Source organism: Eurytemora carolleeae, unplaced genomic scaffold (genome assembly GCF_000591075.1).
Source record: "Eurytemora carolleeae unplaced genomic scaffold, Eaff_2.0 scaffold18, whole genome shotgun sequence".
NCBI lineage: Eukaryota > Metazoa > Arthropoda > Copepoda > Calanoida > Temoridae > Eurytemora > Eurytemora carolleeae.
In genome coordinates, this window is record NW_019396537.1 from 440,189 (window position 1) to 464,393 (window position 24,205).

The 24,205-nt window shown below is 32.3% G+C and overlaps 1 protein-coding gene across 4 annotated transcripts in view; it reads left to right on the forward strand.

Annotated features, from left to right (window-relative positions):
- Positions 1 to 2,714: 2,714 nt before the first annotated feature.
- Positions 2,715 to 24,205, forward strand: part of LOC111705062 (protein boule-like) — a 45,866-nt gene continuing 24,375 nt past the window's right edge. The window contains exons 1-6 of one of the 4 annotated variants that reach the window (XM_023477497.1): positions 2,715 to 2,806; positions 4,663 to 4,714; positions 16,873 to 16,982; positions 20,298 to 20,359; positions 21,214 to 21,270; positions 22,974 to 23,023. In XM_023477497.1, coding sequence (XP_023333265.1) covers positions 4,703 to 4,714; positions 16,873 to 16,982; positions 20,298 to 20,359; positions 21,214 to 21,270; positions 22,974 to 23,023 — 291 coding nt within the window. In that variant the 5' untranslated portion in view covers positions 2,715 to 2,806; positions 4,663 to 4,702. Of the gene's footprint in view, positions 2,812 to 4,662; positions 4,715 to 16,872; positions 16,983 to 20,297; positions 20,360 to 21,213; positions 21,271 to 22,973; positions 23,024 to 24,205 lie in introns of all 4 variants that reach the window. The other 3 variants (XM_023477496.1, XM_023477494.1, XM_023477495.1) reach the window with 3 other exon arrangements.

Genomic DNA, 24,205 nt, shown 5'->3' on the forward strand with positions numbered 1-24,205 from the left:
CTGCATCAAAAATTTGGAATCATACATTGTTTAGTCTTTTTCTCTGTTTTAAGAACTAATCTGGCCATATTGCCATACATTTTGTGCAGGAAATTATGCTCTTTGCATTACTTCCACTTCAAATAACGCCAACAATCCCTTTTTAAACTAGCTTTTTTTCTTGCAGGTTTACTTTTCTCTGAGTTTGCCTATTCCAGACCATTCTCCTGGTCAATGTCTTGTTATCTTTGATGTTCTCCTAAATCCTCAAGCCAAATTATGCTATTTTATATTACATTCTGGGAAGGAGGGAGAACATCTCCTTGTATATTTAAAGATGAAAAGAGCTCAACTGGTAATTTATTCCACATACAAACTTTCTTGGGTGCTCTGCTCCGACTTCTCTCAAATATCCTCGTTTAACTTGAAAAATTTAAATTCACAAATAAGATGGCTTTATTTGTCCTCATTCTGAATTCAAATAAGGGTTGAAAAATTTCTTCAAAATATTTATATTTTGAATATGAGCTTTTAGGTTATATTTATACATACCTTCATTTTTTTCATATACTTGTTTGAAAAATAAAAACATTTAGCTTTGACTGAAGTATTTTGAAAAATTTACACCACCTTTTCTTCTAATTACCTCTTTTTTCCGCCCTTGGAAATAGGATGTGACAATTTTGATAACTGCATGCATGCATGAACTTACAGTTTTAATTATTAACCACAGATTTGGATTCCTTCCAAAATCATTCAGAGGTTGATAAAATTAAATTGAGAAATGTTAAAAAATTTACGCCCCTCTCACTGGGCTCTTTCGTCTTTATTTTACTCATAGAAAATGTTATCAGGGGTATACATAATGATTTTGATGCTCTGCACTGGGGAGAAAAAAAAATTGGACATCCTTTTTCATCTTTTTAAAAACTTTTTACCTAAAAATTCATTTATTTCAACTTGTAAACAAACAAAAAACATGAATAATAAGATGATGCATAAAAGAAGAAATCTGGGGAAAATATGATTTTCTAAGAGGGTTGATTATTAAAGATAATTAACAACCCCTGTGTAATTAACCTTGATAAATCTGCAAGATTTCTAGTTGTACAAAAAATGTAAAAATGTCCATCCTGAAAATGTTGAAGCTTATGTAGGAAAGTTTGTTGAGGTGGAAAGGTTGTTGAGAGTATATTAGCATATTCACTTTATATTGAAATCCTTCCCTCGCTAAACTTATTGCATTGTATTGAAATCAAAACCTTCTGGGATCAGCTCAATATTATCTAGAATATTTGGATCAACTAACTTTTCCTTCATCTCCACCTGAAAAATATAGTTTATTAAGTTTTTTCTAAAAATTTGGAAAAGAGTAATAATTTACACCTGAACAGTTAAGAAATGCAATGAGTTAATTATTTAAGTAAGATTGGGTGCTTGTAGAGTAGGATATATAAAGAGAAGGGTTGGATGGCTGAAAATAAAATTATTTAAGAGCATAATTTTGTTGCATACAATAATTTCTCCTAATATACTATGAGAAAGCTTCTAATGCTTGTGGAACGTGAATGACACCCTCAAACTATTTGTACATTGTCTAGTCGCTAATCCGTAAGACAACACATTAATCTACAGATTATTTGCAGATTTTAGAATTGTTAGACAATTGTCAGTTTTTCAGTTCATTTCTAGATTCTTCCTTACTATTTCTCAAACTTTGTTGAAAAATATGTAGTGGGCCAAAACCTAATTTTCCCTTCCATTCATTACTTTAATGAAGTTAGGTATTTCATTTTTTAAGTTTTTCTCTTGAGGTTTTAAACACAGAACTTGTAAACATTAGAATTCTTTTTATAGAAAGAGTTTGTGAAAACTTTATTTTCATTCAAGCCAGGCCACTGGGCCTAAATTAGGGCTGGGCAAAGGGTTGATAAGGAAACAAAAGTTTTTAAAATTTAACAGTTCAAGTCAGGTAACAAAAGTCAAAAACCATTAACTTATAGACTGTTAACTAACAGAAAAAGCTGTTTTTGAAGAAAAAAACAATTGAATAAAATCTTGCGGATGTGTATAACAGACTTTCCTTCTTTTTTTGCTTAAAATTGAATGAAACTTGCAGAAATTAAAAAATATTTTGTTATGTATATGATGATTTATAATGCCGTCTTCTGTCTTTTTCTCGCTCAAATTATAGAATTTTTTGTATTTTCATGTTTCTTTGGGTTTTTGATGTTGTTAAATATTGTATGTGTTTTTTTTTGCATGTTTTTTCTCATGAAATAATCGTTCAAGGCTGGCACCTCAGTAAACAATTCCTAAGATATTTTCCGCTAACTCCCGCTAAGGAATGGTAACTTTTAAGAAAAACGGGAAATACAGTCAACGAAACAAACATTTCATTCTCAGCTAAAAAAACTAATAGTTACCTGGATTATTTTAGGTTTTTATTAACTGTTAACAAACTGTTAGAAAAAGTCAGAATGTGCCCAGCCCTAGGCCTAATCAGAGTCCAATTGTATCCTAACTGATTGCGGGTAAATATCTAACCAACTTTCATCTCGAGGCAGAGCTGGTAGAATTTATAAGATTCTTGGCAATAAAAAGCAGACAGTAAAGTTCCACAATATTGTTCATTTTACAGATCTTTAACACTGCCTACAGGATAAATGCTCTCTTTTTAGTCAACTTTTAACTTAAAATTTGTATTTTAGTTCTAATTGTCTTGAAAGAGAGAACTTTATTTAACTGTTAATATTTCAGAGAAAACGTAATATTTCAGAAAAATCTCACACACAAGATCATATTTCTTCTGTAGAATATTTTGCAGGTGAGGTAATGATATAAGCTAAAAGAATTTTCCGGGATAATGAATAAGGAAAAATGAAAATAAACTGGAAAAGGTAGAACAAAGCATCAAAGAAAAGCTAGAAAGTAAGAATGAAATTAATTTAATGAAAAGACATCATAGGTTTGGTAGAAAATGGATAGACACTAGACACAGGAAAAAAAACTGAAAGTAAAGTAGAGATAGACAGACAAGAGAGAAATCAGGAAGAAATGACAGTCAGGAAAAAGAGAAAGATAGGAAAGAAGAGGCAGATATGAAAAAAACGCAGAAATGAAAAACAGATAGAAAAGAGATAAATAGGAACGAAAAAAGAGATAGATAGAAAAAAGAGACAGATAGGAAAAAAGATAGGGATAGGAAAAAAGACAGATAGAAAAAAAGAGACGGATAGGGAAAAAAACTGATAGGAAAAAGAGATAGATAGGAAAAAGAGATGGGATAGGAAAAATAGAGGATAGGAAAGAAGGGACGGTTTGGAAAAAAAGACGGATAGGAAAGACTAGACAGAAAGGAAGGAAGACAAAGAATAAATATTCGAAGACATAACAGAAAATACAGATTGGAGAGAATAGACTTACAAAACACAGTAAAAAAGAGATGTACAATTAATAAGACTAGACTGATATTAATAAGAGACTGACAATTTATAAGAGACTGATAATTAATAAGAGCCTGACAACTTATAAAAGATTGACAATAAAGAAGGAGACAGTCAATAAAGAAGGAGACGGTCAATAAAGAAGGAGACGGTCAATAAAGAAGAGAGAGACAATAAAGAAGAGACAGACATTAAAGAAGAGACAGACATTAAAGAAGAGACAGATATTAAAAAAGAGACATACAATAAAGAAGAGACAAACAATAGGGAAGAGATAGACAATAAAGAAGAGACAGACAATAGAGAACAGACAGACAATAGAGAAGAGACAGACAATAGAGAAGAGACAGACATTAAAGAAGAGACAGACATTAAAGAAGAGACAGACATTAAAGAAGAGACAGACAATAAAGAAGAGACAGACATTAAAGAAGTGACAGACATTAAAGAAGAGACAGACATTAAAGAAGAGACGGACAAGAAAGAAGAGACAGACAAGAAAGAAGAGAGAGACATTAAAGAAGAGACAGACATTAAAGAAGAGACAGACAATAAAGAAGAGACAGACATTAAAGAAGTGACAGACATTAAAGAAGAGACAGACAATAAAGAAGAGACAGACAATAAAAAAGAGATAGTCAATACAGAAGAGACGGACAATAAAGAAGAGACAGACAATAAAGAAGAGACAGACAATAAAGGAGAGACAGACAATAAAGAAGAGATAGTGAATACAGAAGAGACAGGCAATAAAGAAGAGACAGACAATAAAGGAGAGACAGACATTTAAGAAGAGACAGACAATAAAGAAGAGACAGACAATAAAGAAGAGACAGACAATAAAGAAGAGACAGACATTAAAGAAGAGACAGACAATAAAGAAGAGACTGGCAATAAAGAAGAGACAGACAATAAAGAAGAGACAGACAATAAAGAAGAGACAGACAATAAAGAAGAAGCAGACAGTAAAGAACATGCGGATATAAAGAACTTGAATAAGTAATTTGAATCAATATTTGGACTAGTAATCATTAAGAGCTGTCTTAATATTTTTTACATATTAACGTTTTAATTTTAAATTTTTAACAATATTCTTTAGATGGTTATATATTAGCACATGCAAATATTTTGAATTTCTACATTTCTTGTTCTTCATTTTCTTCTTGGAGCTGTCTTAACATTATAATTCTAAATATAAGATTAATTATTCTGGAAGATTGATTTATATCAAATTTAGAAATGCTAAGTTTCTGCTGAAGTCAGGCCCTGGTTCTCACATGTTAAAAATGGTGAGTCAGACATGTTAACAACATTAATATATTATATGATATTAAGAAAAAATATTTGTTTTTTGAAGACCTCTTATAGTAGACAATCTGACCTTACAATTCCACTCAATGCCTCCATATGATTTAACAAACCATTATCATTATTCCTAGGAGAGAGCAATTTTTTGTATTGGAATCAATTGTCTTACAGGACGTTCTGGGTTGCCCAAGATGGGGCTTCTTGCAGATCTCATCTCACATAATCACATAATCACATTAAATTATATTTATAAAGCGCAATAATAAAGGGTGTGGGGGGGTACACTAAGTTAAGAGTTCATCATTATAATTGAGGAATCTTGGCTTAAAGGAAATAAGTCTTTGCCACAAACTCGTAATGTTCTGACACCTATGTATTTGCTACCCAATGTTGTAGACACCTCTGGATTTGTTTCAAGAATCTTTTTATATAACCAAGGATTTGTTTCAAGTATCTCTTTATATAACCAAGGATTTGTTTCAAGTATCTCTTTATATAACCAAGGATTTGTTTCAAGTAACTCTTTATATAACCAAGGATTTTTATATAACCAAGGATTTGTTTCAAGTATCTCTTTATATAACCAAGGATTTGTTTCAAGTATCTCTATATATAACCAAGGATTTTGTTTCAAGTATCTCTTTATATAATCAAGGATTTGTTTCAAGTATCTCTTTATATAACTAAGGATTTTTTTCAAGTATCTTTATATAACAAAGGATTTGTTTCAAGTATCTCTTTATATAACCAAGGATTTGGTTTTAAGTATCTCTTTATATAACTAAGGATTTTTTTCAAGTATCTTTATATAACAAAGGATTTGTTTTAAGTATCTCTTTATATAACCAAGGATTTGGTTTCAAGTATCTCTTTATATAACAAAGGATTTGGTTTCAAGTATCTATTTGTATAACCAAGGATTTGGTTTCAAGTATCTATTTGTATAACAAAGGATTTGTTTCAAGTATCTCTTTATATAACCAAGGATTTGGTTTCAAGTATCTCTTTATATAACCAAGGATTTGTTTCAAGTATCTCTTTATATAACCAAGGATTTGTTTCAAGTATCTCTTTTTATAACCAAGGATTTGTGTCAAGTATCTCTTTATATAACCAAGGATTTGTTGTAAGTATCTCTTTATATAACGAAGGATTCGTTTCAAGTATCTCTTTATGTAACCAAGGATTTGTTTAAGAATCTCTTTATATAAACAAGGACTTGTTTCAAGTATCTCTTTATATAACCAAGGATTTTGTTTCAACTCACTTGTCAAATATAAGTCTTCTATTTCTGTTCTAAAAGCATTTCTAGTCGAAGTATGTAAACTAAATATTTTCTATTCTAAACACCAGTATTAAAATCTTGGTATTAAAATTTTTTTGTTTTTCTTGCGATTCCTAGCAATTTGTGTTAACAACCTAAGCTTTAAAGCTTAGTATAACATAAGACCTATTAACATTTTTCTCTCTCTAGGGAGATTCATTATCCTTCAACCCCCCCCCCCCCTCATCCACTCATTCTAGCTTCCCCCCCTTTCACTCTTTCCAGCCTTCCCTACTTAACAGTTTTCTTAATGACAGCCGGAATGTAAGTGTAAATACGGTTTTTAAATAAAGAATACTGTATCATATTTGCCCCTGTTAAAAGCTTTTATGCTCCATCTGAGGAAATTGGGATTATGTAAATATATAATTCGACTAATTTTACATTTCAAACATCAGTTCTGCACAAGTTAAAATGCTTTCTGTCTAGAAAATGAATGGAATTTTTTCCTTCAAGTTTAGTTTTTTGTAGGTACTAAATATATCTTTATCATCTGTCTTCCTTTTTAGATTTGCATTCATTATATAAAATAACAATGTAAAAGTTCGTGACTTTTGGGGTTTTCACCCCAACCCCGAAACCAAAAATTTAATTTTATTTTACTTTTTAATTTTCAAGGAAGGAAAATTTTCTACTGAAAACTTCTACATGATTAGCCCCAATACTATAGTGTCAGAAGTCTTATTGATGTTTGTTCTCAGGAGAACACACGTCACACTCTTGTAATTAGTTAATCATCCCGGTATTACAATCTTTGGAAAACATTTCTCCCAGTTCAGTTTTTCTCTTTAAATGGAGCAAATTTCCATATAAATATTTATCCAAGTGCTACGGGAGTTTATGGAAATTGGTTTAAAATTGAAATATATTTTACATTTTGGTGAATTTCTTTCTAATCTGGATTTAGCACACTCTATAATCAATAAAAGGCATTTATCTCAAAAGCTTTTGTTAAAAAAATATTCAATGAACTGAAAACGTAATGTCCCTACGGCCTACATTTATGCTGCTCCATTTCAAATTTTCAAATATTTCCCTAAAAGCTCTGTCTCGTCAAGAATGATTAAGATATCCACATTTTCGCCTTGAAAATTGATTCTGTTTTCTATTTAAGAGTTGCTTTCGGATTAATGCTACAGAGACATTGAAGGAAATTGTCGGAAGCTATCATAAAGTTGGAAAAGTTATGAATCTTGGGTTTCTATGCCAGCAGTTTTAATTATGAAGAAAAACACCCCTCCTCCACCCTAAATACCCCCAGCCCCCACCAGGACAGGGTTACAAAGTTTTAAATGGATGAAGGTTTTGGTCTGATTAGCTGGTGTTGATGTATGTATCTCTGTTCAATGCAACTGTCTAAACTTTGTAGGAAACTCCTGACAGCTCAGTTGAACTGTTTTAGAACAATAAAATATTGTGAATATTTTCCCAATTAGGATCCGACATTAACACCAAGATTTTATCTAAATTAGACGTTTTCTTTGGCCAATGACACCCCGCTACTCCCTTTGGGGGCAGTGATGTGGGCTCCACCCTAACCTCTCTTTGGACTGATGGGTGACTGTTTTATTTATTTATTTATTTGGCATTCTTTTTATTACTCGCTAGGGAACCCAACTTTACCTGGAAAAAACTAAACTGTCTCTATAAAAGTCAACCAACTTTATCAAAATTTGAGAAAAATCAGTCACAGGGTTCCTGAGTTATGATCGTAGATTTAAATAGACAATCTTGAGATTAATATTTTAAATATAGATTTTATAATACAATGTTGTATTTAAAATAACAAGTTATGAATTCTATCACAACGATATAAAAAAGTTTAATTTTATGTGATATTTTAAATGTGTTTTGAACACAATAAGGAGATGAAAGATGGCCTAATATATTTGCATTCCTGTTGCCACTGTCAATTAGTGTTAGAACACTCCTCCCTTCTTTTCTTTTAAAATATTTAACTAATAAAATTTATTGAGCACTCCTGACTTGAGTATTTGTATTTTATGGGTCCGGGTTCAACCCTTTCTACCTGGATTTCACAAATTTATACCTGGAAGGAAATTGTTTAAAAAACCGAAGTGTTAACACAGTAATCACTATTTTAAACTCCCCCCCCCCTTTTTTTAGAAGTAGCAAACCCCCTTTTTTTAAAAAGTAATATTAATGTTATTGTACATAAAATCAATGAATGTGTATTCATATGGGAAACTATATTTTTTAGGCTACAGTCAGGAGCATTTCAGGAATTTATCCAGGAAGGCTTAACTTGTTTTCTCTCCATAGGGGGGCTCAGCGCTCATTGGGGCTAAAAACACCCTGAAAACAATTAATTTCACTGGCCCATAGCCCCCCCCCCATGAATACGTCTCCGGCTTCAGTCAAAACTTAATTCTCTTAGGCTGGGGGGGGAGGGGCGGGGCGGGGTCTCTTAAATATATATCCCTTGTTTTTAACTGTTCAGCTATTCATTGCTTGTGAAAAGTAATGATCTTACAAGCTTGTGTTTAAACAGGTTTTAGCATTATTAGTTTTGCAGAATTGATATAATATTGTTTAAAGTGACAGGATGAGTATGCTAGTCTGTTGCCCTTTTCTTCTGTTTACTATTGTCAATCTACATAGTTGTTTTATTAAGGGAGAGGGGAAATACAATGAGTTGTATACAACACAACCCGGAGCCAATTTCTCTGTATACGCCTTGCTAAATGTAACATTTCATTTTACATTCACTGGTCGACGTTTGTATTAATACAATAAAGACGACTTTTCTAACAAGTTATTTTCAAATGACAAGTTAAAAAACAAAGAGGAGCTGTTAATTGACAGCTTCCATTTGTTTCCATGTTAATGTGTTAAAAACTTTGCTTGTCTGTCCGTCCGTTTGTATTCAATAAACGCCGAAACGGCTTAACCGATCGGGCCCAAATTTTGTACGGGACCCCACATGATCCCAGGAAAGGTTTATGGATGCTCAGAATTACAAAAAAAGTATTTTTTGAAAACTTTTGAAAATCCACGAAAAGGATAATGTTAAATCCGGGAAATTTTTTTGATATCTATATATATAATTTGGCTTGTCTGTCTGTTTGTTTGTATCCAATAAACGTAAAAACGGCTGAACCGATCGGGCCCAAATGATTGTGGGATCTCGCGTGACCCCAGGGAAGGTTTATAAATGATAAAAATCAAAAGAATTTATGCTTATAAGTTTTTATTTTTGTAAAATATTTTATATTCTTGAAAATTCTCAATTTTTTTTATAAAATCCGCAAAAAAAAATTTTCTTCGTTTTTCAATGTTTCAAGGCGAACATGTTCACAATTGACAAGAAGATGGGCACGAAGCGCCCTAAAAGTCAGTTGTTTTCTATTGTACAAAACGAAGATCCTCACAGTTTGAGGAAAAGATATAAATAGTGACAACTTAAGGAAATCATATTCTTTGGCTATCGATAAAATAGTGAGTGGGCGCGAAGCGCTCTAAATGACAAGTACAAAAAGAATTAACTCGTGGAAATCATATTTTTTGGCTATCGGGGGAAAAGTTTTTTATCTATTTTTAAATCTTAAAAGTTTCTCAGAACTTTTTACCATTTAATTATGTTTCCCTTCTATAAAGGTCTTATTTACTTACTCACACAATAGATTATTCCTAAATGTAAAGTTTTTTGGGTTTCATATAAAAGGAAAACGGATGAGGGAGGGGTGATGAAGATAAATGAGTTTGGAAAGTAGAGTTTTATGAGAATATAACGTTCAGTTACGAGTACAATGTAAGCTTTGATTTGGCGGAACAATAGATTTCGACAGAATAAAACTTAATTAAAAAGAATAAAAAGAATATTAAGACTTATCTGGATTCCTGGTTTAAGAGATATTTTTTGTAAAATTAGGAATATACAAGATTTAGATAATGCTTAAGTAAAATATTAAAATCTCTTAAAGCAGAGAGAAGCTTGTTGTATATATTATACAAACAAAAAATGATATAATACGGAATCTCTTTATGGATTGTAAGCGTAATTTCAAGTGACCCTATATTTGTAGAGTGGCGCGGCGTGTCCAATTGACAGGAGTACCCTTTAAACTTATCATTGATAAAGGATGACAGACTTATCTTAATTTATCTAAAAAACGCTTAAATTCACTTTGTTTGCCAGCTTATACACAAGAAATATTAATATTATTTTCCTAAAGTCACCGCTACTAAATATTTTAGTGAAAATGTGATATGCCAACTCTGTGTTTAATTCACACTGTACGCTAGCTTACACTCAGGGGTGGATACAGGATTTAAGTGGGGGGGGGGGGGCTAGATTTATTTCGGAACAAAAACATCCAGATTTAGGAATAACATTTAAGATAGATATTTTTTCCTGTTTTGTACTAGGTTTTCTTTCCCTTAAGTGCTATTGAGGAGCTATTCTAAAATCTCAGGGGGGTGCGAAGGTCCTCCCGCCCCCCCCCCCTGTATCCGCCCCTGCCTACACTCCAGTTTTACGGCAATTTTAACACGATTGGTTTGATATTAAAAGTTTTGACCAAAACAGTAAACATTTTTGCGCGAGGTTTTTCGGACCGAAATTTGAAGCATTTTCTAGATTCTTTCTTTCATATCACGTTTTTTATGAGTTTATTATGCGTGCCAAGGTTTTAAGAAAAAATACTGTCTTGAAATAGTCTGAGTTGAGACATTTTTGTCCTGTGTAAGTGCATATTTCTAATGCAGACTGCAAACCCCTTAAATCCTAACTGATTAACATATTTGCAGAAGGGAGAAGCAAGGAATCTGGGAATTACCCAAGTGACAGATCAATTTTTATTCAGAAAATGTGGTTAGATTAATCTATCCAGATTACGTAAATAAGACAATTTGGTGAAAAGCGAAACGACTTTTTTCATTTCATGTTCTTGTTAGAAATAAGAATAAATTGTAGAACACTTGTTTATGATATTACAATTTGGACGATTTTGTTTTGCTGGTTACGTTTTGGACCATCATCACTAGACTAACAGACATTAACAATTAAGTATATATATATAGAAGGGACGATTTCAAGTCACCCATCATGCAATGTCCGATTCACAGCGCGGTATCCCTAAAAGCTTTGTTTGATCAAGTACAAATTAGGTATTATTTTCAACTGTGCGCATTTCTACTACAAGAAAACAAATCATAATTAAACACTTCCATATCTAGAAAAAACGACAATATTTTCCTCATTTTTAATCAGATAAAGGTTTTAAGGGTACTGTTGTAAATCGGGCATTGTAATTTATTCATGGAAGGTCACTTAAAATTACGATTACTGTAAAGATGGTTTGAAAACTACAATGTGAACCCGTCAAAACAATCAAAACAGGTTTTTTTTTCTCTGAATCTCGGTAGATTGAAATGATGACATTCTGCACTCTGCAATACGAGGACCCCTACATCTCACTGCCTCCTTAAATCAACATTTGAGAAGTGTTTTACTAACAAAACCTTTCAAGAGCTTAGCACACACACACCACTTAAATTTTCATATGTAAAGCTTACATTTGAAAAAATACACAATTAGGAAAACAAACTTTTCTTAAAATATTCTCTAGTTAAGCTTCATGAAATTATTCGGTTATTTTAAACAATCTCTACTTCCGAGATTTTAAAAAAACATATGCTTAGAAGAAGACAGATTCAGTTATGACTCTTGTTTTTAGTTTTGACTATTAAAATTTGTTAAACTTATTTTGTCTAAAACTTCATTTTGCACATTCATGCTTGTTAATGTTCTTAATAAGAACTAATCCTTATGCTAGCTTATTAACATGGTAATTTATGTTGAATACTTTTCCTTTAAATAATATTGTATTTCATTTTTTTAAACTAACCGAAGTTCCCTGTTCCTTATATTTAGAAAACTTCAATTTTTTAACTTTTTTGGGCAGCCTTTAAGTCTGTAAAGTTCTGGCGCTTATGTTTTGTAAAACTATAAAATAAAATCTTATTTACTATGTTTGTAAAGATTACGTTTAAGGTATCTTAACTATTTTTCAAACTAAAGAAATAAATTAAACTGAAGATCTTAAAAAAAAAATTTTGACGACATTTTTTTTGTTATTGTTCCTGTTGCCAATTAGGAAATATACATCAACCTCTGTCAGGCTTTACTCAAGGTTTAAGTCTTCAATTTATTTCTAAATGTTTAAATGTTTAAAGTTAGTAAGCAGGAAAGATGGGAGTAGTGTTAGTAAATCCCCCCGGGCCACCTCCCCCTATCAGAGCTAGAACACTTTAGAATCGGATACTTTAATACCGATTCCTTTATCTAAATATCCACTGTGAACACTTCTTCTGCTTAATCTGCTCTTTTCTCCTCTTTTTGGATATCCCTAATGGATTCCGACCAATGAGAGTTCGCTCACTAAATTGCGCGCAAAACTTGAAATTGGCCGGCTTCTTGTTGGCCGTTTGGGATTTTACATATACCCCTCTTGACTGGTTGAATTTTATAAAATTTCCTGGATGCAAACTTATGATCAATATAAAGAGGAGATCAAGTATGAATCTCGATATCCACGTTTCTAATGTTTTTAGCTCTGAATACTGTTGAATGATTATTTTATCCTGATAAAAGCACATCTTTGCAATCAGATGAATAATATTTCTTTCACACATTTCATTTGCTTTCAGGTCTGAATCAATGAATCAAAAGAAAAGTCCATAAATCAAAGTTCTCTCCAAACCTTCGGTTTATTATGAGTAGCTGAGGGATTGTTAGAGTTGGTTGGGTCAAGTTTATTTCTGGGGATTTATAAGGAAACTAATACTAAAATAGCAAATGTGGTAATCTAAGGAAAAATTGTTTTGTTTGAGGGCAGCTTACTGCACAACAAGTTCAAAAGGAATATAATGGAATTTTTAATTTCTCGTGATTCTTAACATTTCCCTGCATTATTTTTTTACTAGGATACAAAGGTTTTTTCTTTTCATTCCTAATTATACAAACAGCTCTAAATTAACCCTCTAATTTGATGAAGCAGTCTTGCTTTAAAGGTTTAACCTTTTTGTTATTTTATTAACACACATTTAACTGCTTTAACTAAAAGGACTGTCAAAATATCAAGTGACCCCATTAAAAAGTTGCATGTCTGATTCACAATTCAACTTGATTATTAATGAAATTGTATGAACGTTTTGTTTTGTGGTATGAGTCGTTTTAACAATTTTCTCCTTATAGACCCAACAGATAGAAGTACAATTTGTAGCAATCACCATCGAATATTTTTTCGACATAAGCCTATACATCCTTTCATTTTTTTTTTACAAACAAGCACAATAAGCCACTAATCTAAATTTCTAGTTCAACGTATTTTTTTTTTAATTGATTGGATATCTGAAAGAGACCAAAAGCTATAATCTGCTCTATGCCAATAATCATAAAAATAAAAGTCTGCTCTTGAGCAGATCAAGCAGTTTAAATTAAACGTTCCCTATATGATTGAGTTCAGTACTTCCTCTTCTTTATAAAGTTCTGACCTCTAGCTTAAATTTATCTTGCTAATGAACATTTTTTTTGCAACTTAAATAAAATTACATTTTCTTAAAGCTCTGAGCTTGGAACGTTTAATTTGGGTTGGATACTCATCTTTATCGTTTGATCTTGATATCCACTGTGGTCACTTGTAATTTTAGTATCGATGCTTTACTCTCAAGGGTACGATTACCAATTATCATGCGGTATAGCGAATAAAGATTAAATTAATCTGCAGATTAACGCAAAATATCAAGATCAAGCATTGATCTCGATATCCACTATATGTACAAGAGTTCCCAGCTCAGTTAAAAAAATATGTTTCTTGGTTCTTCTGAAATGTCACTTCTCTCCTTTATTCCTTTTAGATGACTCAAGGAAGATAATATCCTGCCAGGCAAGCCTCTGGTTCTCAACTTTGATTCGGAATCTAGTTTTCACATTTTTACGATAAATGAAAATTCAAAAGTTTTAACATAAATCTTAAATTCAAACTTTGCTTTTCCATTCTTCTTGGCTCAATTAACTTTTTAGAAAGTCAATTAGCTTGAAGCTTTATATCAAAGGGGTAGAATTGATTATTTTCCAACAGCCGAGTGATTTGAGTACTTCCAATATGAACACTAATTTAACTTATTGGTTTGTTATTTTGAAAATAAACTTTTTGGGACTGAATTGTTGTAAAATCTTTTTTATGCATTGCATTTGTGAATTATTTATTGTGATATTTATAATATGATTACTGATACTGAAATCCTCACCCAAATTGAATCATAACAGAATAGAGGGACTAGAGATTGATCAGTACACTCCAGGATCTTATACAGGATAGGCATAAGAGAGCTTAGCTCCGTTCATCTAACTAAGGCCTGGGGACTTGTACTTCATAAGCCCTAAACCATGTGTGAAATTGATTGATCTCGAAAATCCCTAGGATTTACATCTGGCTTGTATTTGATGGAAGACATAAATCATTACATAAGCTTAATCATAAACATGCCCTTAACATTTTAATATTATAAATTTCAAAGTCTTAATCAAAACTTTACAATTAGATGAATGAATTTGACTAAAATCTGTTTATAATAGTACTAGGGGTTTCCAGGTGCTTGGCGCCCATCTTCTTATTCAATTGTGAAAATTTTCTCTTTGTATACATTGTAAAAAAAAAGTTGGCAGATTTTCTAAAAATTTTCATGGATTTTCAGAATTGATTGAAAATTGGAAATTCATTGGAGGCAAATTTTGAAAATTTGATCATCCGTAAACCTGCCCTGGGGTCGCGATTTTGACCCGATTGGTTCAGGTGTTTTGAAGATTATTGGATACAAGTACATATGTAGAAGGAAAGAAAAACATTTTTTATTTTCTTGATCCCTGGTGTTGAGGTTGAGAGTGGTAGTAAACCCAATTTAGGTTTAATGAAACCTGTCTCAGGAAATAATAAGTTTATCTTCATCCTTGAAGCAGCTCAGATTTTATCCAGGGAGGAAGGGGTCCAGAGCCACCATGAGCCCTGCAAAATGACCACTTGAGCCTCCCGATGAGCAGAATCACCTCTAATCCCAGCAAAATGGTCTCCCTGTCTCTCGCTACAAATCCAATTGTAAGAAATGTAGAATTAATTCCAAGTTCAGTCTCCATTTATAGAATGACGTATTTGATTCACATCGGTACCCTTAAAAGTGTTGTCTGAAAAAGGACGCACAAGATCCATCTTTTCATTTTTGTGAGTTTTCTTCTTTTCTGCTTCAGAAGCACTTTTCAAGCTATAGATCAGATTGAGGTTCAAATGCTTCTCTTGAGATGAAATTATTGCAGAGTTGAAGATTATCTTGTCAAAAGTATGTGGGTCTTGTAATTTTTGTATCATTAAGAATCAGGTGTAACCAATTATAAGCTAAATTTGTGTGGGACTTGACATGGTCAGAGGGATCATATCATATTTGTGCCCTCTGGATTAAAATAATACCCCCCCTCTCCCAGGAAGAGTGTAAATGAATCAGTGTACAGAACAAAGTTGAAGGAAACTAGGTTTAAAAACGTCAATTGTCTCTATATATGTGGAGGAAATTGGCGTACATTCCCTTATCCTTGTATTATTCATGGAGTATGAAATATAAGGGAAATATTACTTTGCAAAAGAAATATTCAGAATAGGTAATTGTACATCAGACAAATATTTCTTATACAAATGAAGTACCGTCTGCAAAGCATGTATAATCATATGGTAGGGCGGGCCGCGTTAGTTGTATCTCCCTTCTTTTTAGACTCCTTGATATTATTCCAACCTAGAAGAAAAGTTAAATCAAGAAAGATCTTAAGTAATTTTCCTTATTAAAGTTGAGGCTTGATGGTCGAATGTAAGATGAATTCAGGTCTCATCCACTCTCTTCAAATACCGCTAATTCAATCCTTCTATACTCTCCTTCAACCTACTCAATTCTTTCCTTACACTGGGAATAGAGCTCTCAAATAATTTCCAAACCCTTGAACTCTAATATTGTGTGGACTGGAAATGTAGTTTTTCTATGTGCACTGAATTTTACTCCGTTTGATTTTAGAACATAAGCATTTTGTATTATTCCCCAAGTAAATTATACCTTGCTGTTTGGAGCGCTATAATTTGCACACTATTCCCATGGCAAATGATCACTTGATAATTAGCTCTAATTGCCACCTTTAGTTATTACCATATAGCAAATGTTCAATTGTTTTAAATCTCCTTGTAAATGGTCAAAGTATTATCCCTTTTTGGAGGAGATCATTAACTTTTATATTTTCGTCTAACTGTAGCATTCCATCGATCCTATCTCAGGTTCCTAATTCTGTTGATGTAGGAAAACTAACCCTATTTTTAAACGATTTTTTGCAGGTTTAAAAGGACTAAGCGAAATTTGATTGACCCACTTCTATGCAAAGACGACAATGCTCGATTAACAGGGATTCCCTGAATACCTTTATTTGATCAAAAATGTAAAAGATGCCTTCTTTTTATAACTCTATTTCTTCTTAAGGGCAAAAAATGCTCGAGTCACTTTCGCAAATGAAAATAAACAGTTTGAAAAAAAACATTTAATTTTTAATTCAAACCTAATCGGGCATTGCAATCTTTGCGTGAAAATGTCACTCGAAATTACGCTTACAGTCCCTTTAAGAAGAATTATTCATGGGAACTTTTTAACATTTACAAAAATGATTACGGACTAGAACAAACTTGTAACAAATGAGAAAACACGGACAGTCAATTCCTAAGATCTGACAAGAAAAATTTTAATTATTTTTAACAGAATAATATTTAGTCTACAGGGAGTATAGAAGCCTCTCCTTCTCCCTCTCCAGGCTCCTACAATACATCCTACACAGTTCCAGGGGGTGGAGTTCCTAAACTTGGAACACTAGTTCCTAATAGGTAAATATAGAACCCTAGTTCCTAAACACTAGTTCCTATTAGGTAAATATAGAACCCTAGTTCCTAAACTTGTAATACTAGTTCTTATTAGGTAAATATAGAACCCTAATTCCTTAACTTGAAACAATAATCCCTAATAGCTATGTAATATTCAATTCCAAATGATACAACCGTAGTTTTAGTTGGAACCATGTTGGACTTCTGTTGAAACTGATAAAATTAATGTCCTGAAAACAGTACATTGTTGCTGAAAAGAAATAGTGAAAGTCGTTAAAAAGATAATTTCCCCGTATTTCAAACTAAATTCGACCATTAACCCTCTAGGAATAGCAATGAATGGGGAATATATTTTAACATTGTACCAGATCTTTTGATGAAGATGGGGGGGGGGGTCAAAGGATATATCTAAATAAAGGGGTGGAGGAGGGGGGGGGATACATTAAACTGGTAAATACAGCTTTGATGAGAAATTAGATTACGATGATGGCTTTTGAGAGTTAAAAGTAATAAGAGGGGGTTGGGGGTTGGATTTATTAGTGACGGTAGGGGTAAAAGTTCAATGGAATGGGGTTGGGGGTTGGGGGGGGTTGGCTTTGGCAATATTCAGTCGGAATTTTTCATAATTTTTGCTAGTTATGAATCCAAAACAGATGGATTTGTCTGATTCTCTTGAAAGAATAATCTAATGGAATGAGAGAGAATTAGTGGGGTTGGATTAATAACTATAATTAAAGAATAAAGAATCAGAAACGTTGCTTTGAAAATTTCGTCTGTTAAAACAAAACATTTTTGAAAATAAATAATTCACTTGTTACAAATTACAAAATCTGAATATTGCTGTCTATTCAAACGAGTAAAGAAGACTTTCATTTTGGTTTAAACTGGTCAATGTTATGACAGAACAATTTGTATTTCCTTATGAACTATATTTTAGTTTGTGAAAGAAAGAGGAAAATATAGATTATATAATTTAACATGGCTCTGCGAGCTAGCTCTCACTCCAACAAAAGTTAAAGTAACTTCATTCCAAACTTTTTAATTGCTCCTAACTTCTGCACTTGTTCCACCATTTCTAGGATTGTCTCCCTTTGCAATTTTTAAACTCAGGGGGGATACAATGTCGAGTATAGATAGGGAGGGGGTTGTTGTTGGAACTATAAGTACATNGGAGAAAGGTTTCTTTGTGTAACTTTTCTGCTGATACATCTTTACCACAATTTCTTCTCATTCTCATCTTATAAACAATCAAAGGACCTCTCCAATTTTCTTCTTTTCTTCATTTTCTTTGCTTTCCTTCTTTTCTTTCTAGTCTTTCTCTTTATTCTAGTTCTCATCTTATAAATAATTAACAGACCTCTATATGTTCTTCCTTTCTTCCTTCAGTTTCTTTGTTCTTCTTTTCCTTCTTATATTTCTTTTCTTTCTTTCCTTTTGTCCCTCGATTCTTTCTTTTCTTCTACTCTTGCTTTCCTTCTTTTATTTTCTTTCTTTTCCTTCTGATCTTACTTTTTTCTTTGCTATTTCTTTTTTCTCCTTTTCCGTCTTTTTTCTTTTCTTTCTTGTCTTTCTATTCATTCTCATCTTTCTTTTCCTTCTCTTACTTCTTCCTTTTTCATTCTTTTCCTTCTTCTTTTATTCCTTAAATCCTTTCTTGCTTTTCCTTCTTTTCTGTCTTTCTTTCTTTTCTTTTCCTTTTTTCTTATTCCTTTTCTTTCTTTTTTTCTTTTCTTTCTCTTCTTTCTATTCATTCTAGTTCTCATTATATAAACAATCAACAGATCAGCAATACGTCTCCTATATTTCTTTTTCTTTTTCCCATCTACTATCCTGATTCATCTACCGAATATTTTCATGATTTTGACAGTTTCTGTATTTGTTAAGAATGCGTTTATATATATTCCGTTGAATGAATATAGATTTCTAATCCTGATCCCTTTGTTTCTGTTAATCCTTTTACATATTCCTCTTCTAGTCTACACCTTCCTCATTTGCAGGCCTCCCCATCAAATCAAGACTAAGTGAAACAGGGGTATATATATGTGTGTAGCTTTTTGAAAAAATATGCGTTTTCTAAACTTGGTTTTTGTGATATAACCATGTCCGTTGGATCTACAACAGTTTGGCTCCAGGAGCCAGATTCGCAAAAATATGCTAATCCATGGATTCGGGTTCAATGGGCAAAATATCATCCGAGCCTGCAAAAAATATCTTAATTTTCAGCAAAAAATAAGAAATGTTAAAGATCTATGGATCCGGTGTTTGAATCCGGATCCATTTTTTTTGATCCGGATCCATTTTTTTTCATAATAAAATGAATCCTTAACATTGCAAGAAGGGAAGATACATTTGTGAAATTTGTGTTCCCATTAAAGTTAAAATTATCTAATGTTTATTATGAAAAATGAAGAATATCTCCCCCTACAAGTATAATCTGGTTGTAGTCGGTATAGTTCCACTGCACTGGTGCTGATTTATCCAATCAGAAAAACTAGGATGTAATCAGTGTGGGCCGGAGGAAAAGATTTCACATCGTTAAAAAGATCAAAGTTGGTAATTTTTTAACCGACGGAGTTAGATAAACTCCCCCTGGGTCAAATCTTCAAAAGTTATCAACTCCGAATAATTACAATTTTACATTTTATTCATCTTGATGTTTTCTTGTTTTAAAATTTCTAAATAAAATGGAAATATTCACTTTCGGGTCGTCTTCTCTCATTCTTTGTGGGTAACCTTGTAACTGACTCGAAAATAATCTAAGATATGAAAAGGGGGGAAAAGGTAAGCTTCGTAAAAGTACTTTGAGAGAAAAACTTAAGTAATAGCTATTCGGCTTAGCCTCATTCGGCTCAGCCTAAGGTATAGCCTGTACATCGGTTTTTGATCAGCGAACTTTAAGATCCACAGATCCAGGGAACTATGAAATTACGTATCCGGAACCTTGGCCGGTTTTTTTCAATTTGTCATCCCATTCCGTAATTTCCTATTCAATTGTCTCATCGTGTCCTCTGAAATGGTTAGAGGATGCATATTTTTGTTTTGTTTTAATTGAATAGAGACCGGAAACATTCAAACCTCCACCTGCAATTCCAGCATCCTAGCAAGTGGTGTCTTCTCAACTGATCTATAGAGGAAACCGACCTAAGCAGTGTTTTCCAATCATTAAGTGTTTTTGTGGGATTATTTGGAAGAAATAACATTAAAAAGGTGACGGTTCGACAATGATAAAAAAGGATCAAGAATTAGATCAGTTAACGGTTCTTTTTCTCCTGATTTGTTTCTTGTCCATCGTTGATTTAGTGACAAACTTTATTTTAGAGTTTTTGTTGGAGGAATATCTTCAAGTACTACAGAATCAGAACTTCATCAACTGTTCTCAGGAATTTAAACATTTTTTTTAACAAAATGCGAATTTTTTTTCTCAATATTTTTTATTAGTTTTAATAATAAGATATTAGTAAGCTATACAGTATACATGTTTTAAACGCAGATAATTTTATTTCAATATTTTTCTTTTCTGCAGGATTTTTTTGCTTTTTGCATTCTGGACTGCTGTAAATCAAAATTGGATAGTTAGAATAATATTTTAAACCAAATCAAATAATTATTCTCTTCTATCATTTAACTTTCATGTTAAATACAAGTTTTGTTTCTAAGATATTTTTTTCATGCACTAGGCTTTAATGGACTCACGGTGTGAAAGGGAGGGCTCGCTAATATTTTCATTTACACTCTGCTGGGCGTGTCTGGAGAAAAGTATACTTAACAATAGAACGTCTCTGTAGATTATTTATCTTTAAAAAGTTTAAATAGTGTTTAAATCATACGTTGTAAAAGTTATTATTTCGGTGGCCGAATTTAAAGAATTTGAGCGGCGGTTTAAATTTAAGCCGCGGCTTAAATATGGTTGGTTCCACTTAAAATTGTATCATTAATGTTTCAAGATTTAATCCGGCGCTTAATTTAAACCGGGTTTTGGCGGATTTAAACTGCGGCTCAAATTCTTTAAATTCCATCTCGGGTTTCTTCAAAATCAACTTGAGAAGAAGAGACAAGGCTATTTGTAAATATGAATCCATTTTTTACAATGTGTATTATATATATTGAAAAATCCTTTTTTAGCCCCCCTCCCCCGGTTCTATGCAGCCAACACATGTTTATGCGAAAAAGTTTTGCGCAAATATTTAAAGGATAAATAAAGAATATTTTTTTATTAATGTTTATTTCTGGACAGAGTTCGGGAACGTGAAACAAACCAAGATAATCGCGGACAGAGCAGGCGTATCTAAAGGTAAATAACTGAACACCCCTGTAATAGGAAGACGACATTCTTATCCGTATTTATGTTGTTAAAACAAGAAGCAGAATTACAAATTTAACACCCTATTTTAGTCCTGAATAAGTAAACTCATTTTATGATTGTAGTGTGGGTCGCTCTTAAAAGTCAGATTCGATGTCCATGTTTATTGCTTTTGAAAATAATAACCTAAGTTATTCCACAGTTTTTCGGGTCCTGGTGTACCACTAGATTTGCTGTACTTTCCTTCAAAGACAGAGGGGTATTAATTTTGTTAAAAAAAGTTTAATTTATTTGTCCACTCTATTAGGACTGGCAAGCAGGATTTTTATCTCCGAATCTGAGGAAGTATGATGTTAAATTAGTGTTCTGGATTTAAGAATCTAAAAAAAGAAAAATTGGAAAAATTCTAAAAATACGAAAAATTAAACATTTTAGATGAGTTCAATTTTATTATTCTAAAATATCTTGTTTTTTTTTCTTTCCTTTTTTCTTTTTATATTAAACTATAATGTTTTATTTGAATCAGAATTAAATTTACTGGAATGTTTTTTAAAGTATCAAAACATTTTGGTTATAAAAACATTTCAAGAGTAATACGTTTTTTATATGATTGATTTTAACTAAAGGGGAGAGGGGGGTTTATTGTTTGCATTTCTCATACAATCCTGAAAAGCTCAAACCCGATGAGTAAAAAAATTCTTTTTGAGGACGGAGGTGGTGGGGGGGGGGCACAGTTTAGTTTATACACTTGAGGTCCTGGTTAAAATCCTGAACTTTCGAACTCTTTTTAACCCATTAAATATAGATTTTTTGTATTTGCTATTTTGTACTTTTTTATAGGGCTATTTATTTTAAATATTGAAGTTTTATAAGGCTTTCTCTCGCGCTATTATTGACTAATTTTGAATGAGAGAATAAAATATTCCGATGGAGACAGGATGTACTTCGTTAAATTAGTGTTACGTAAAAGATAATACGTAAAACCTGGATTGGTATTTTTCATCCACGTCAAACTGAAGTATATTGCACGTCAAATTAAAGAACATTGCACGTAAGATTGAAACTTTAAATCTTTTAAATTATAATTCCACTTTTTTAAGACCTATTGAGAAAAACAAAAATGTTTTTGATTCAAAATATGTAACTAAATAAATTTGATTTTTCTCATACTTGTGCATAAAATCAGAAATATGGGAGCAACAAGATCACAAAGTCGTACAATTAGTGTCAAATGAATTTGACCTTCTCCTCTTGGCTAGTTTAAAGTGCTTGAAGTCATGACTTATTACGTAACTAGTACATGTTCCCAGAAAGCATTGTTTTGTTGTAGATGCATCACTAGTCCTTAAATTGTCGGATGTGTCCATCTTTAAATCCCCCCCCTCCCATATCCTTTGCTCAGTAAGGGGGGGAAAACGTAAACCCCTTCAATACTTCAAGGTCTCCTAGACTGCAATCCAATGTTCTTCACATTCAAGTTAACCAAGCTTAAACTTTAACCTGAACAACTGTTTTAAGGGAATTTTGGGGGAGATACTAGATAGTGACGATGTTAGAAGGAGTACAGATAATAATTGTAATATTGTAATATTGTATTCAGGATACGGGTTTGTTACATTTGGCGTAGATACTAGACAGTGACGATGTTACAAGGAGTACAGATAATAATTGTAATATTGTAATATTGTATTCAGGATACGGGTTTGTTACATTTGAAACGGAAGAGGAGGCGAGGAGACTTCAGGTACAATATTTTATAGTTTTCCATGGAAATTTGAAAACTACTCTATTTAGTTCATTTTAAAATATATCTTATAAAAATTAAGTTTTAAAGCTTTATTATTCTTTACTCTCTGGAAGAATTTTTTCAACGTCTTTTTTAAAACTTTCTTGAGGTTGGATTTTTATGTTGAATATCGTTAACCTTAATGGCTTAAAGCCTTGATCTCGATTTCAAATGTGAGCACTCTTGAATTTATAGATTAATTCTTGATCCCTGATCCTTGTCTGGTATGGCAATCTTGGGATATCAATTAAAATAATTAAATTGTTCCGTACGTCTGCATAAGATGCAGATCAAGGCTTGATCCCGAGATGACCAACACAAGTTTTTTTAAAATGTATTCTAATTTAAGATTTTAAAAAGTTTAATATTTAAGTAGCTATTCATTATTTTACAGATCTTTTAACCTCGAACTTAAACTTCGCTCATTCTTTAGTTTTAGACTTCTGATGTTGATTTCATAAATCCCGGGTTAATTTTTACCAAATGTTTATCCGGTGAAATTTAAGATTTTAACATTTTAGATCTTTTTTCTTCATGAAGTCATATTTACGACTAATCACTAATCCGTATCCCTGAGATTTGAACTAACAAATATATTTACGACTGTTACTATGCATTAAAGGGATCGAAGACGTATTTTCTTGTAAACCTCCATTTATTTGTAGGGCAGAATTAAATTCAAAATTTTTAGAAAATTGGTTCATTCCTTGCCTCCTCTCCAAGGCTAATGGTCTATTTTTTCCCCAAATTTTTACTTAAATGTCCGAATCCTGACGCGACCCCTTTTTCGATTTTTTAAAGGGGTGGGGGGGGGGCTTTCTTCTTGATTTTCAAATAACCCTGACATTTAAATGTACAGGAGAATGAAATATTAAAAAATAAGGTACGCCTCTATACACCCTTCAGTCTACAGTCGTATGTTTTAGCATTATTCAAAAATGTTGCTCTTTTTCCAAATTGTTAATTCATTGATATTAATATTAAACAGATTAAATGAAATACTATCACAACATAATTGAAAGCAGCCCCCCCCCCCGTCCCGAGTAAGAAATTTGTTCCTGCTTAATATTTGATGCCAGGGATTTTGCACAGCTTGTTTTATTTCGTACTCTTTTTCTCTGCAAATATGTCAAACCTGTC